At 38.2% G+C, this 15,722-nt stretch overlaps 1 protein-coding gene across 5 annotated transcripts in view; it reads right to left on the bottom strand.

Annotated features, from left to right (window-relative positions):
• Positions 1-15,722, bottom strand: part of LOC136863908 (hypoxia-inducible factor 1-alpha) — a 579,725-nt gene that overhangs the window by 330,874 nt on the left and 233,129 nt on the right. For all 5 annotated transcript variants that reach the window (XM_067140321.2, XM_067140322.2, XM_067140325.2 and 2 more), the window contains 2 exons: positions 11,330-11,517; positions 2,925-3,070 (listed from right to left, as the gene is read on the bottom strand). In XM_067140321.2, the coding sequence (XP_066996422.2) occupies positions 2,925-3,070; positions 11,330-11,517 (334 nt within the window). The remainder of the gene's footprint in view (positions 1-2,924; positions 3,071-11,329; positions 11,518-15,722) is intronic.

The raw sequence follows: 15,722 nt of genomic DNA, 5'->3' as shown, positions 1-15,722 counted from the left end.
CATTTGAGGTGAATGGACGACAGGTTACCAAGAAGAGTAATAGACTCAGCCATGGAGGGTAAGACGAGCAGAGGAACAGAAAAGCAACAATGGTTAGACTCTCTTTTTAATGATTTAATGATAAGAGGTGTGGTACTTAACGATGCCACAGAGCTTTCAGAAAATAGGAGACTGTGCAGACAAATAGTTAATATACAGAGGCTTACACACTGAATGTCAAATGGCATTAACAGACTATAATGAAGTATGTATATTACTGTCATTATTAAACAGATGGGAACAATGTAGGAGGGTACTACAATGAGGAGATAAAGACTAAGTTAGGAATAAACTTGATGGATGAAGCTGTGAAGGTGAACCCCACCTTGACAAATATTTGCATACGCCACTGCTCATCAGTATGACTAAGACGCACACTATCAGGTGTCTCACGGATTATCCTGCACTTATTGCCGAGGCAATGTCCGTTTCATTTTGTCAGTTATGGATAAAGTGTGAATGTAATAATAATAATGTTATTTGCTTTACGTCTAACTAACCACTCTTTTACGGTTTTCGGAGACGCCAAGGTGCCAGAATTTATTCCCACAGGAGTTCTTTTACATGCCAGTAAATCTACTGATACGAGGCTGATGTGTTTGAGCACCTTCAAATATCACCGGAGTGAGCCACGATTGAACCCGCCAAGTTGGGGTCAGAAGGCCACTCAGTCTGGCTGAATTAATTGTTTCCAATAATGTGTCTTGATGTAAAGACTCTACAAAATAGAGAGAGGTCAATTACTTGGGAAAAAATGTTCTAGGACTACAAAACTATCAAACTTAGGGTGAATGGGTGCTATGGCTGAAAATGGATGATTTCCTCAGTAATCTATAATTATGTAAGTGGTGTATATGCCAGGGAGATGAATATGTTTCTTGCATAACATAAAGTTATATACTGAAAAACATTATGAATTAACTCTAGCATGCTCAATCACTTTTAACTGCAAGTGAGTGATTAGAGTTAAGATTTACAATTATACTTTGAAAACTAGTATGCATACTCCAAACAGACTAACTGCACAAGTGTATTTTTTGTGGGTCACAGCGAATGTGAACAGTTACAGGCTATCGTATTCTAAAAGCTTAGCTATTTTCAAATTCGGGTTCTACCGTCTTCCGAACCAGCAACCACTAACCACATCTTTGTCTTAATTCAAGTCCCACAAAGCCAAATGTATTTCAAAACTTCTCTACCAAGATCATCTTTAGAAAATTGATATTCTGCCGTATCCTACTATATCATTATGTTCTGCTGACATAGTCTTGATTTAGATGGGATTTCACATCACGTTTTATATCTTTTGTTCAAATAAAACCACAGCTCCTGTCTGCTTTCATCTTGTTATATAGCTATCGTCTTCTGGTTCCTATCCATCATAGATGTTGGCAATTTTTGTAGCTGTATTTTTCCTGTTGACCACTGACTGCCATTGCTCTGTGGTTGTTTTCAATGTCTAGGTTCTCAGAGACTTTAACCAGGGGATCTTTCTCCTTCCAAAACATCTCTTTCCCAGTATCTACTCTGTTAAGCTTGTGCGCCTTAAGGCTGATGAGAATTTCCATGTTTGTATTCATGTCCTCTGTCTAGTGTATGGTTGCAAGTATAGATTCTATTTCATGTTTGAGTGCTATTATGTTCTATGTACCATAAAATCTGTAGTGAAATAGCTATGTTTCATTATTAATTCTTATCATCACTATTACAATTCTTTCGTTTCACCCTCTTTGGGGTATGCTGAATCAATAATTTCTCTGTGTGTTGTTCTTTTCTTAGTGCCAAGTATTTCTTCATTCATTCCGATCCTCATTTCCTCTCGTCTTCCGAGATGATAATTTTTAATTCTACTTAAGCTTCTTTAAACCAGTTGGTTTTTTTTGCAGTTATGGAAGAAGTCACAGATTTTATTGGTAATCTATAACAGTTCATTCTGAGAAGATGACTGTAAAAATTTATCCTTTTTCGCATAGTACCAGAGTTTTTCAATTTTCTTGCAGAGTTTTTCATTCTTGATGTAAACTATCTTATATTATCATCACTATATACTATCTCTTCCTTCTTTTTTCTATTTGCTTTACATCGTACTGACACAGATAGGTCTTATGGTGCTGATGTAATAGGAAAGGGCTTGGAATGGGAAGGAAGCGACTCTGGCCTTAGTTAAGGTACAGTACCACACCATTTGCCTGGTTTGAAAATGGGAAACTATCTTCAGGGATGCCAACAGTGGGACTTGAACCCACAATCTGCAGAATGCAAGCTGATACTCATGTGATCCAAACTGCTCAGCCACTTGCTCGGTAGAATTGCAATTGAATGAAACTGTCTTCATATGCAGATGAGGTGTATCACAACAGAAACTAGTAAAAGAACTACCTATGTCATTACCCAGGGATGTCACATATGCAGAAATCTCTAATTAATTTAGCTTCATTTCTTGCCTTACACTCCCATGTTTTTGAATGGATTGCTATCATGTACAAACTGACAGGCAAAGTGGATACAATGATTTAGGCATCTAATCTTAATATAGTTTAAATTGGAGCAATCAACTGAAGTATTTCCAAGTTTAACCAAAATAACAAAGTTCTTAGTGGTAATGAGACAGGAATATATTAGTTTAATAATCTTAGCTTCTTGGATCTGGGTATATTGAGTCTCTACACAAATTTCTTCACTGATCTACACATCTTTCAACCTAAATCCCCCCACTTCCTCAGCAACATACCTAGGTACATTCAAGAATTGTAGTATTAAATAATGAACAGTAATAAACTTCTAACTATTTTCAGCATGAATAAAACATTCATATGATCATTCACAGAAGAGTGTCAAAAGCAATTAGCCCACTACAAAACAACAAAAAGTAAGGCCATTCATACCTGAGGAATTCCCAAATATTCATTGATATTTTCTGATATAAATATCATGTCTCCATCAGCAGACACTACAAGAAGAAAGCCTTCCAATGCCCGCAAAAAGAGGGGGTCGTTCACAACATCTGCTTTCGAGCCTTGCGGTTCAGGTACTGAAATAAAAAAGAACAGTTTGATATTAAATTGAACACTGTGAGAAAATTGGTAAACGTGAACAATAGAAAAGCATTTCCTGAAAGTACACTTCTCTTCACAAAAATAGTTTAGGGGTAACCCGGTAAATGATTCTAAACTTCAATAATATTAAGTTATTACATAGTTGACCAACTAAATATCCAGCTCACATGGAATCCTGAACTTGTCAACTCATTGTAAGATTTTATGTGGACAGGATAAAATTACACAGTAGGCCAAAACCAAATAGTGGTGACTGTTTGAGCACCTCAGATTCAAAACATGGCAGCTAACTAGCTGAGGCAGTAAAGACACATTAGGTTCACCCAGAAGGAAATGAGCTTACATTTTAAACATTTTCTACATGTTTCAAACCTTCCACTACCTGGACCATCAAGGTAAAATCACTGAAGAGAGAATTACTGAAATTTTAGACCAAAAATTAGGATTGGGTGCAAATAGAGACATTCCAGACTCTGCACATGGTGGTACCCTGTTTCTGCATATGTGGCTTTTAAATCACAATTGACATGCTACTTTAACTGGACACACCTAACTGCTCTTTCTCAAAAGTAACCATAAGTAAAATTCAAAATGCTCCTGAAAAATCAGTTTTAATTCAGTTACAGTTATACCTCGTTATAACACCATTGTATGTTTTGAGTGTAGTTGTCACAATAAAGAGAGTGCCATTAAATCGAGATCATGTTTTAAAACATTACTTTAAATGATCTATGCTACGTAGTGATGTACTTTCCACGGATTTTCTGGAATGGTATTAATTAAACATTTAATTTATGTAGGTATTTTGTATTCATAAAGCCTCCATGGCTCAGGCAGCAGCGCACTGGCCTCTCACCGCTGGATACTATGGTTCAAATCCCGGTCGCTCCATGTGAGATTTGTGCTGGACATAGCGGAGGCAGGACAGGTTTTCCTCTGGGTACTCCAGTTTTCCCTGTGATATTTCATTCCAGCAACACTCTCCATTAACATTTCATCTATCAGTCATTCATCATTGCCCAAGAGGAGTGCGACAGGCTTCGGCAGCCAGCACATTTTTTCTATTCTCACCACTTGATGGGGCGCTTCATACATTCCATTCCTGATTTTCATTTTTTCCATTTTTTAAATTTTTTTATATTTTTTTTTTTCATTTTGTATTCATACAGATATACAGACAGACTCTTGGGCATATGTAGCTTCAAACTTTGTCAAAATGTGCACCTATTTATCGCTTATAATTTTCCATTTCAAAATGATTAAACACTTTTAGAAATTCTGTACCTCGAGTCAGTGCATGGAAAAATCAACAGTTTTCAAGATGCGATACCACTTATTAACAAACATAAGGTCAAGGGATGCTACCCTCAAATTGCTTTGTCCAATGTTCCAAAGCTGTTCTCAGAAACAGTCCACAGTGATAATCTGTAAGGAAATTCCCACTGTATGCCATTATTCTGTACAGAGTAATAAACAAGTTACAAGATTGTGAGCAACTGCAAAATGACCTCGATAATGTTGTGAGATGAACAGTAGGCAATGGTATGATGATAAACGGATATAAAAGTCAGGTTGTGAGTTTCACAAATAGGATAAGTCCTCTCAGTTTTAATTACTGCATTGATGGGGTGAAAGTTCCCTTTGGAGATCATTGTAAATACCTAGGTATTAATACAAGGAAAGATCTTCATTGGGGTAATCATATAAATATGATTGTAAATAAAGGGTACAGATCTCTGCACATGGTTATGAGAGTATTTAGGGGTTGTAGTAAGGATGTACAGGAGAGAGCATATTTGTCTCTGGTGAGACCCCAACTAGAGTATCGTTCCAGTGTATGGGACCCATACCAGGATTACTTGATTCAGGAACTGGAAAAAATCCAAAGAAAAGCAGCTCAATTTGTTCTGGGCGATTTCCGACAAAAGAGTAGCGTTATGAAAATGTTGCAAAGTCTGGGCTGGGAAGACTTGGGAGAAAGGAGACGAGCTGCTCGACTAAGTGGTATGTGTGATACAATTCCTTTAGTTTTGCCAATTGCCACCTTTTCAATACAATAAAAATATGTTACAAACTTACATATTTATTATGATGTTTACATGGTACATGTTTCGCTCCTTTTCGTGAGCATCCTCAGCCAAACTATCATTAATCTAAGATTGTGTAAGATCATAAAACAATTCTTTGGTTCAAAATTACTCTTATAAAACTGTGCAAACAGAAGTGCAAACAGGATAACAAATAGTTCTCAAGAAGCTAGGAGTAACACCAAACAATCAAACAGCAGAAAGGAAAATACACCAATGAGTCATTATGGAACGTTCGAGAACATTTTGAATCCAATATCACATCAAAAAGTGTTTTATCAACAAGTTTGTTCACGAACAATTTTACCCCATTGATAATCAAATTTTTTAATACCAATAAATTTTATAAATGTTACTCCAGCAACGAGAACAAGTCTATTATCCATAATGACAATTATCAACTGCAGAAGTTATTCAATACTGTTATGAAGTTTTAAGCAACGGGAATCAACACAACTAGCCAGATTTCAAAGTTTTTTATTATTATTTTTATTTTATTCTCATTTTAAACAATTTTAAAAGATGTTCACCGGATAAGTTTTCGGCGATAAAATGTTTAGACTGAAGAAGATTTTAGACAAAAAGTGTTAACTTAAGACATAATTTTATTGTAGTGTGACTTTTAAAATATTATAAGATTGTCAATTAGTTTTATAAGAGTAATTTTGAACCAAAGAATTGTTTTATGATCTTACACAATCTTAGATTAATGATAGTTTGGCTGATGATGCTCACGAAAAGGAGCGAAACATGTAGGTACCATGTAAACATCATAATAAATATGTAAGTTTGTAACATATTTTTATTGTATTGAAAAGGTGGCAATTGGCAAAACTAAAGGAATTGTATCACAAGTAGATCTTCAATACGGACGAGGAAAATGAAGTTTATAACCTGCAATAAGTGGTATGTTCCGAGCTGTCAGTGGAGAGATGGCGTGGGAGGACATCAGTAGACGAATAAGTTTGGATGGTGTCTTTAAAAGTAGGAAAGATCACAATATGACGATAAAGTTGGAATTCAAGAGGACAAATTGGGGCAAATGTTTGTTTATAGGAAGGGGAGTTAAGGATTGGAATAGCTTACCAAGGGAGATGTTCAATAAATTTCCAATTTCTTTGCAATCATTTTTAAGAAAAGGCTAGGAAAACAACAGATAGGGAATCTGCCATCTGGGCGACTGCCCTAAATGCAGATCAGTAGTGATTGATTAACTGACTGACTGACTGATTGATTGATTGATTGATTGATTGATTGATTGATATTTATCATTAATCCAGCACAGGTACAGTAAATCCCTTGGGCTATACCAAATGAGAAAACGAGCTACTAAAAAAGGTCAGTAACGCCCAGCCTCTGTTCACACTCCTAAAGGATTGGGTAAAAGCCACGTTTCCATTTGAAGATAAATTCTCTGATTTTATGTCAACAGTTGGCGATATATCGAGTACACTTTTAGCACTGTACGACACTTCTGTACCTATGCTACCAGTAGCAGATGTCAGTAGGTGGGGATGACATTATATCGAGGTGGTTGCTTTCATCAGGAATACCTGTTCGTTGCTCATCGTGGGCGATATTTGAGAGTGGTGGTATATCGGGTGGCGATACACAGGGAGTTGACTGTAGCTTCAAACTTTGCCAAAATGTGCACCTATTTATTGCTTATAATTTGCCATTTTTAAAATGATTAAAAACTTTTAGAAATTCTGTACCTCGAGTCAATGCATGGGAAAATCAACAGTTTTCAAGATGCAATACCACTTATTAACATAAATGCTGTTAAAAATATAATCTTTTAATTAGCAACGAACATAATATTATAGTCTGCCTCTGCAGCATAAGGGTTAGCATAATTAGCTGCCTCCTCGGATGTTAGGGTTCGATTCCCAGTACTGCCAGAGATTTAAGAATAGCAGGAGAGCTGGTATGCAGTTAAAATGGTACATGAAGCTCACCTCCATTCAGGGTATGCCTGAAAAAGAGCTGAACCACCATGGGATGAGGACACGAGTGTTACTTTATAATATTGTAAATTATTCCTTTGGCTTTTCTAAGCTTAACAATGAATGAATGAATGAATGAATGAATGAATCAATCAATCAATCAATCAATCAATCAATCACTACCGATCTGCATTTAGGGCAGTCACCCAGGTGGCAGATTCCCTATCTGTTGTTTTACATCAAGAAACAAAAAACTGGTGCCCAGGAACATTTTGAAAGAAGAGCCATAATTCCAAAACTATCTGCTAAATTTAAACCAAATTCTGAAATTTTATTAATTTTCATCATATTAACATGTTGGGTGCCAACACCTTTCTAAAAAAATTTGCTTTGCGAGCGCCGAAACTTTACTTTTAACCTCTGCAAGCGGACACCTGATTTAACAAGCAATTTAACAAAAAACTGTTTGCATAGAATATAATGAGGATGGAATAAAATGTCTTCCTAGTGTTGTTTTATTCTCTTTATGAGCGATGATTCTTTACTGTACACTGCATTTAATGTATTCATCTGAATTCGTCTAAATAGCTGTGGCAGTACTCATACTAGCATCTTAACTTCGCTGATAGTCCCACCACATCTTCCCTTTTCGTTTTTTCCTTCAGCATTCCAATTGTTTGTACAATTTACGAACTTCATCATATAGATCCGTATTGATACAGTTAAAACTAAGAAACAATGTTAGGTTTTGGTCCACCCAAGTGATGTGTATTGATTGGGTGGACCAAAACCTAACATTGTTTCTTAGTTTCCGATTGTTTATTGGTCCTGCATCTTTTCACTGTCTTCCTTTACCTCATTTACATGGAGTCACCATATTCATCTCCTGGTCATTGAAGACAAACTCAAGGCTCGGTACCAGGAAAAAAAAAATCCACAGCCTGTTTCCAGTCATTCGACCACGTCAGGAATGGAATGAATGAAGCCCCCATCTAGCAGCGAGGATAGGAAATGTGCCGGCTGCTGAAGCCTGTCGCACTCCTCTGGGGCAATGATAAATGACTGACAGATGATATGAAATGTTAATGGAGTGTGTTGCTGGAATGAAAGATGACAGGGAAAACTGGAGTACACAGAGAAAAACCTGTCTTGCCTCTGCTTTGTCTAGCACAAATCTGACATGGAGTGACCGGGATTTGAACCACGGTATCTAGCGCTGAGAGGCCGGCCACCTGAGCCATGGAGGCTGCTGTATCGGGAGATTCTCCCAATTATGAATTTATTTCCATGGACATGCTTGTACATAGGTAATCAGAATGATGACACTGCTTCCTTCGTGGCAGTTCAACTGTACTGTACGGTCAAAAACAAATTCTGACAGTGATTGATAACTGTTGTTTTGGGAGGCAAAATAAAAAATTATCAACCTGCTGCTAATTTTTAACTTGTGGTGATTATGGTTCTAGCCCTTGATCTAGTATTTGCTTCCATGAATTTCAGTCCTTGAGGTAGCAATCTAATTCTTAACTGCTTTCTGCTCTAAACTGTGATGACTTTTAGCCAAACATCTGGAAATATTTCTTCTCCTCTTAATTCCTCATGTTATTCATCATTGAGAATAGCCTCTGAAGTCTATGAATTCCACCTGCTTTATATCTACACTGGGTCAGTTGATGTTTTTCAGAGCATTTTCAACTTCTTACTTTGAAGTGCAAGTTTCTTCCCTAAGACAAAACACAGTGGAGGCACAGGGGCAATGATAAGGAGGAGAGTAAGCCAAGAAGTATGGTCCAATTCATTCTACTCATTGTTAATTATAGTTTATCAACACTGTTTCTCGCCTGGCCCAGCGTAGACCCCTTTACATGAGGTGCTCTCATCAAGAGTCAGACTGTTAAAACCACAAACTCTTACCGAGCTCGATAGCTGCAGTCGCTTAAGTGCGGCCAGTATCCAGTATTCGGGAGATAGTAGGTTCGAACCCCACTGTCGGCAGCCCTGAAAATGGTTTTCCGTGGTTTCCCATTTTCACACCAGGCAAATGCTGGGGCTGTACCTTAATTAAGGCCACGGCCGCTTCCTTCCCACTCCTAGCCCTTCCCTGTCCCATCGTCGCCACAAGACCTATCTGTGTCGGTGCGACGTAAAAAAAAAAAAAAAACCTCTCTCTCTCATGCTTAAATTGTATTACGTTATGAATGTTACTAAGGAGTGAAAGTTGCTCTAGTGTCATCAGATGCAGGCCTGGATGAACAATTGCTGTCTTAGCAGGATACTGTTTTAATAATAAAACAGTAGTGAACTGGACTATAGAACTTGGCTTGGTTATTTTCCTTATCACCTCCCAAATCACCTCATTGATTTTTCCCCAAAGAGGAGATTTTCATCAAATACTGAAATAATATCTCTTGGTCTCTCTTCAAGACGTATTGGTCATAATGGCAGACTGTACTGAAAGCTTGCAATTTAATACCTTGCAGCTAAAGAAAAAAGAAATACAGTGAACATGACACAGGAAAAAACCTAAGAGAACTAAAAGTCAGGAAAGGAACAAGAAATTGGAAAAGCTGGATCATTTAAAGTACTTAGAATGTGAATTCTCCCAGGAAGGTCGTTTAGTAAGTTAAAGCAAAAGAGGTATGATAAAGCCAATGCAGTGAGCTAGAAGTTTTGATCAAGGGAACTCTATATAAAAGAAGTTAGTTCCCAGACAAAAATTATCCTTACATCGGTCAGTTCAAGCCAACTTTCCAGTATGGGGGTGAAAGGTAGCTGGACTAGGGATCTCCTATTCAAGTCACAGAAATGAATGATTGCTGGAATAACCATGTGGGAACAATAACCAGAGGGTGCTCATGATGAGAACATACAGGCTAAATTACTAAGTTAGGACCTTGATGGATGAAGCTGTGCATATGAACTGGCTCTGATCGTGGGATTATATGAGGTCAATAGCAGGGAATAGGTTACCTATGAGAAAAATGGACTCAGCCAAGAGAAGTAGAGGGAGATGAAGACAACATTTCAAGATAAACGACATAGAACTAGAAAAGGCCATAGTGCTAGTGGAAAACTGAGGATTATTGAGTCACTTGGGTCATTTGGAGAGGCTTCCATAGGCTCCCAATTGAAAGGCATGACAGCCTCAGAAGATGCAGTATATGTACATGATTCCAGAATATGGACATTTATAATTTAAGAGGGAAAATGAAGAGTTGGAAAAAATGAAAAGCATAACCAAAAGAAAAATTGACATCATGTATTCCTAACGATCAGAAAATATTAAGGAACAATTTCTGTCATATAGCACAATTCTCCGAAGAATGGGAATTCAAAAGCATTATTTGGTCAAACTTCAACCTTTATTATTATTATTATTATTATTATTATTATTATTATTATTATTATTATTATTATTGGTATTTGCTTTACGTCGCACCGACACAGATAGGCCTTATGGCAACGATGGGATAGGAAAGGCTCAGGAATGAAAGGAAGCGGCCGTGGCCTTAACTAAGGTACAGCCCCAGCATTTGCCTGGTGTGAAAATGGGAAACCACGGAAAACCATCTTCAGGGCTGCCGACAGCGGGGTTCGAACCCACTATCTTCCGGATGCAAGCTCACAGCTGCGCGCTCCTAATCGCACAGCCAACTCGACCGGTGCTTCAACCTCTCAATGTAAATTTGATTGGTCCATGGGTCATTTTAAAGGCTATTCTTTTTAGAACTGGCTGGTCACCATTCAAATACCCTGCCAATTGAAATTTCTAAACTAAACACATTCACAACAGGGATGAGCATTTTAGTCTTCATAACATCAGGGCATCCATTAGCCAGACACTGCAGGAAATCCTGAATAGTAAATAATCTTGGATGTTTATATTGTAAGCTACCCTCAGTAAATCAGCCAGATTCACCAATTCCAATCAGCAACATACATAGTGACAGTTGGACCAGGGTTGCATTGGGATGGGACCACTAATAGAATTACTCACTTCAAACGTTGCACTTGATAGACAAGAAATACTGATTGAGGACTGAAGAGATGTAAAAAGTGATGAGGGAAGTATCACAGGAAGAAAAGTAGAAAGAGAAAGATAACACAAGTAAGATTCTTCAAGTAAAAAACTGATTTTGATACATTGTTCTATAAGGAAATACTTCAGCTAAAAGAAGTAATAACAGGTAGAATTACGAACCCTTTTCTAGCAGGCTCCGTATCTTCAGGTAGGAGATGGCAAGACGCATTATGGACGCTTTGTCCAATTGTGTGATTGTATTCTGAGTCAACGGGAGAACATTCGCGAGATCCGAGAAAATTTCAGTCTCTTTGCTGCGGCGGCATCGTGCAGCATCTCTGGATTTCTCTTTTCGTTTTTCCGAATTCCTGTAACAAAAAGTAGTTGAAATCAATACTCAATTGTTATCCATGCAATACTTTGCTTCATTAATCATTTCACTTATTTAACTTACTGTCATATAAAGTATACAGAATGAACACACCTTAAAAGCTGTACAAACTAATGTCATGGCAATACCAACAGAGCAAGCAGATAAGTTTATCTATAACAATGATAACAGGTAGCACTGAAATTTCTTGAAACCTTTGATTATAGAAATGGTCTTAAATATAAAGAAAATACCAACATGATATATGAGTGTGTACCATACATTAAAGTGTGCCTGAAATACCACACAGCTGTACAAGGGCAATATCAGCTACTTGATTTTTTGAAAAATGTAGCAAAATCCATAACTCTTAACTATTCAAAATGCAAAATTGATATTAAAATGCTACATAAATAGGAAACTGCAAATGTTTATTCAAATAAAACTTCATTAAAAAATTTTGATTCTCTTACTGGAAATTTGTACCCCTGTTGGACTGCCTGCAAATACTGCTGTCTGTTAAGTTCAAATAGGTACCTAGAATGTGTCCAAGCAGCTCTACTATGTACCTGGGGTCCTACCAAAATTTTGGACACTGAAATATACACTGAGTGGCCAAAAGTCATGGGAAGGGGTGTCCCATTAGAAAATGTGCTCTGTATGACCCCTGAGCGTTGTGGCTAGCTGCGGTGGAGCTGAACAGTCCCTCACAGACACCAGTGTCGTGAAGATGGCAACACATCGCGAGTTAACCGACTTTGAACGGGGGATGATCATTGGCGCATGGATCATAGCACTGCGGAGATTACACGCGTATGTGGGTTTCCGAGGTCAACAGTGTCGAGGGTGGATCTTCAATATCAGAGAGAGAATGTTATCACTTGTGTAAACTGCTGCACAGGAAGACCACAAGTGTTTAACGAACGGACATCACATCGCCTCCGCAGATCACCACCCAGTTGAATGTTGGGAGTCAGGAATGCATGTCTACCATGAATGTAAGGAAGCAACTGCACCGCATAGGCTTCACCAGCCACTCATGTCCCTTTGCTGACACTTAACACAGAGATCAACAACGTGCATGGGCCCGCAAACATCGGCAATGGACCATGGAACAGTGACGGTGTATGGTATGGTCCGATGAATCCCGGTTCCAGTTGTACTTTGTATCGAGCTGATGGGAGCGTAAGAGTGTGGCGTATGCCCCATGAAGCTATGGAGCCTGCATGTCAAGAAGGTTGTGTCCAGGAGGGAGGTGGCTCAGTTCTGGTCTGGGCGGCGTTCTCATGGTCGCAAATAGGAGCCACTGTCCAGCTGCAGGGAGCACTGACAAGTCCACATTATAAGGACATTCTTTCAGACCATCTCCATCCCTTCCAGGCCCTAGAGTACCCTGATGGAGGTGCCATGTTTCAACAGGAAATTGCGCCATGTCACCGCTTTGTGGTGGCACTCAGGTGGTTGGATGAGCACTCCAGTGAAGTTATGACCCGGATTGACCCTCCAAATCCCCCAATCTTAATCCAATTGAGCATTTATGGGATGAGGTCGATGCTGGTGTATGCTTGATGAACCCTGCACCAACTACATAAGACCAACTGTGGGTAGCAGTGCAAGATGCGTGGGTTCAGATCACTTCAGAACGATTCCAACACCCTGTAGAGTCAATGCCATACCGTATTGCTGCCGTTTTGAGGGCTTGCAGAGGAGCAACTCGTTATTAACATCACAATTCAGTGTCTTTCCATGACTTTTGGCCACTCAGTGTATTTCAGTACACACAATTTAATTCTAAAGATATTGTTCATGGCGTGGGTTACTGCAGTGATGTCCTACTTTGTGAACAATGAACAACAATTGAGTGGCCAAGTAAGAGGTCTCGAGAGTCTGGATACCAGTTGCTATGGAATAACAGTGGGCATCTCAGACATGTTCTGAGAAACGAACCTCCTAATGTTCATGCGGCTAGCACTATACAATCCACCGCTGGTCCCTAACCCGTTACAGGAGAGATCTTCACAAGTACTATATGTAAGCAGGATATATCCTGCTTCACAAAATTTACTTAGCTCAAAACATTTTAAGCAAGCCTCGGACCTATGGGAGTAATGAAGCCCCACTTGTATTTGACAGGTGAGGGACTTCTTGGAAACAATTTGGTGAATGAAATGGAATTCAATGCGGAGCTATCAATATTAATGGGGCTTATGGAAGAAAGAAATTAGAACTGAGTTAGAAAACAGGATGCATTTGGATGTGTTAGGAGTTAATGATATTCGGGTAAAGGGAGATAATGAGGAAGAGATAGTATGTTTTTTAACAGGTGTTGCAGAGGGAAGGGCAGAATGTGGGGTAGGACTGTTTATCAGGAATTCTTGACAAATTTTATGAAGCACTGCGTGGTAGTCAGCATCAGCAGCAAAGATAGGATATTTTTAATGCACAATTTCAATACAAGAGTTGGAAATGGAACTGAAGGATACAGTAAGTTGATGGGAAAATGTGGTGAAGATATGGAAGATAATAGGACTAGATAATAGGTTTATTGGACTTCTGTGATATCATGGGATTAGCAATTATAAAAACATTTTTGAAGCCCAGGCACCAATACACATTAGAGGAGCATAGAGGCACAAGATCCATAACAGATTATATCATAACAGACTTCGAATTCAGAAAGTCTGTTAGAAATATGTGGGTATTCTGGAGACTTGTTGCTATAGTAGCCCCTGTGTATAAAGGAAAGGGCGATAAACATAAAGCTGAAAATTACAGGCCAGTCAGTTCGACATGCATTGCATGTGAGCTTTGGGAAGGCATTCTTTCTGATTATATTAGACATGTTTGCAAAATTAATAACTGGTTCAACAGAAAGCAGTTAAGGTTTGGGAAAGGTTATTCCACTGAGGCTCAACTTGTAGAATTCCAGCAAGATACAGCAGATATCTTTGATTCAGGAGGTCAAATGGACTGTATTGCAATTGACCTCGATCTATGGCATTTGATAGGGTAGACCGTGGGAGAATACTGGCAAAAATGAGTGCAACTGGACTAGACAAAATAGTGACTGAATGGGTGGCTATATTTCTAGAAAACTGAACTCATAGAATTAGAGTAGGCGAAGCTTTATTTGACCCTGTAATATTTAAGAGGGGAATTCCTCAAGGGAGGATTATTGGACCTTTAAGTTTTCTTATATATATAAACTAGCAGTTACCCGGGGCTTCGCTCGTGTAGATTTCGTAATTTGCTAAAAGTAATCATTCCTCGGTACTGACCTGAAAATCCCCTAAAGTAAAATAACTCACCGAAAAACTGAGTTTCATTTACCCCATAAACTCTTTGTAAACCACGTACGTGGCATTGCCTTTTGCAGCTAAGATGACCATGCGACACGTGAGAAACAGTCTTCTCTTAAGTTAAAAAAAAAAAACCAACATGTTTATTTTTCAAAGAAATTCCAAAATACCTGTAACGCTTCAGTTTTTCAGATAAAAGTATCCCCATAAAAAAGAATTCAACCCCTTTATCAGTCCTTTCCGCACACCCATGCCGACTTAAGTGGATTTTTCTAAAACAAAGCAGTAGGGCCTACATGTTTCTTTCTTTTTAAAGGAGATTCCAAATACCAATTTTCTCGTCTGCAACGTATCTAGTTTTTGATGTTTAAGTGCCCTCATATAAAGAATTCAACTCATTTTGAAATTCTTTCATCCCCTCCTCAAATGAATTTTCCAAAGCAAAGAAATGCGTATTTCTTTATTTTGAAAGGAGACACCAAATACCAATTTTCACCGCTGTAACATCTTCAGTTTTTGAAATATCACTATCCTAATAAAAGGAATTCAACCGCCTTTTCAGTCCTTTTGAGCCCCCCAAGAGTTTTTACCGAAAACAAAAAATACACGTTTCTTTATTTTTTAAATAAAAAATACCAATTTTCACGCCTGTAACATGTTAAGTTTATGAGATGTTTTGTAGATATCTTCATTTTAGAAATTCACCCACTTTATCAGTTCCCCTTAAGTGGATTTTCCGAAAATAAGTTATCTATGTTTTTTACTTTTACAGGAGATTTCGAACACCCATTTTCACGTCCGTTAACAGCTTACGCTCCTGAGATATACTGTAGATATATTCTTTTAAAATATTCACCCCCTTTGTCACTCCTGTTCACCCCCATTAAATGGATTATCCAAAAAA

Source organism: Anabrus simplex, chromosome 2, assembly GCF_040414725.1.
Source record: "Anabrus simplex isolate iqAnaSimp1 chromosome 2, ASM4041472v1, whole genome shotgun sequence".
NCBI classification, from domain to species: domain Eukaryota; kingdom Metazoa; phylum Arthropoda; class Insecta; order Orthoptera; family Tettigoniidae; genus Anabrus; species Anabrus simplex.
The sequence above is the reverse complement of the archived record's forward strand: the minus strand, read 5'-3'. Positions and strand labels throughout refer to the sequence as shown.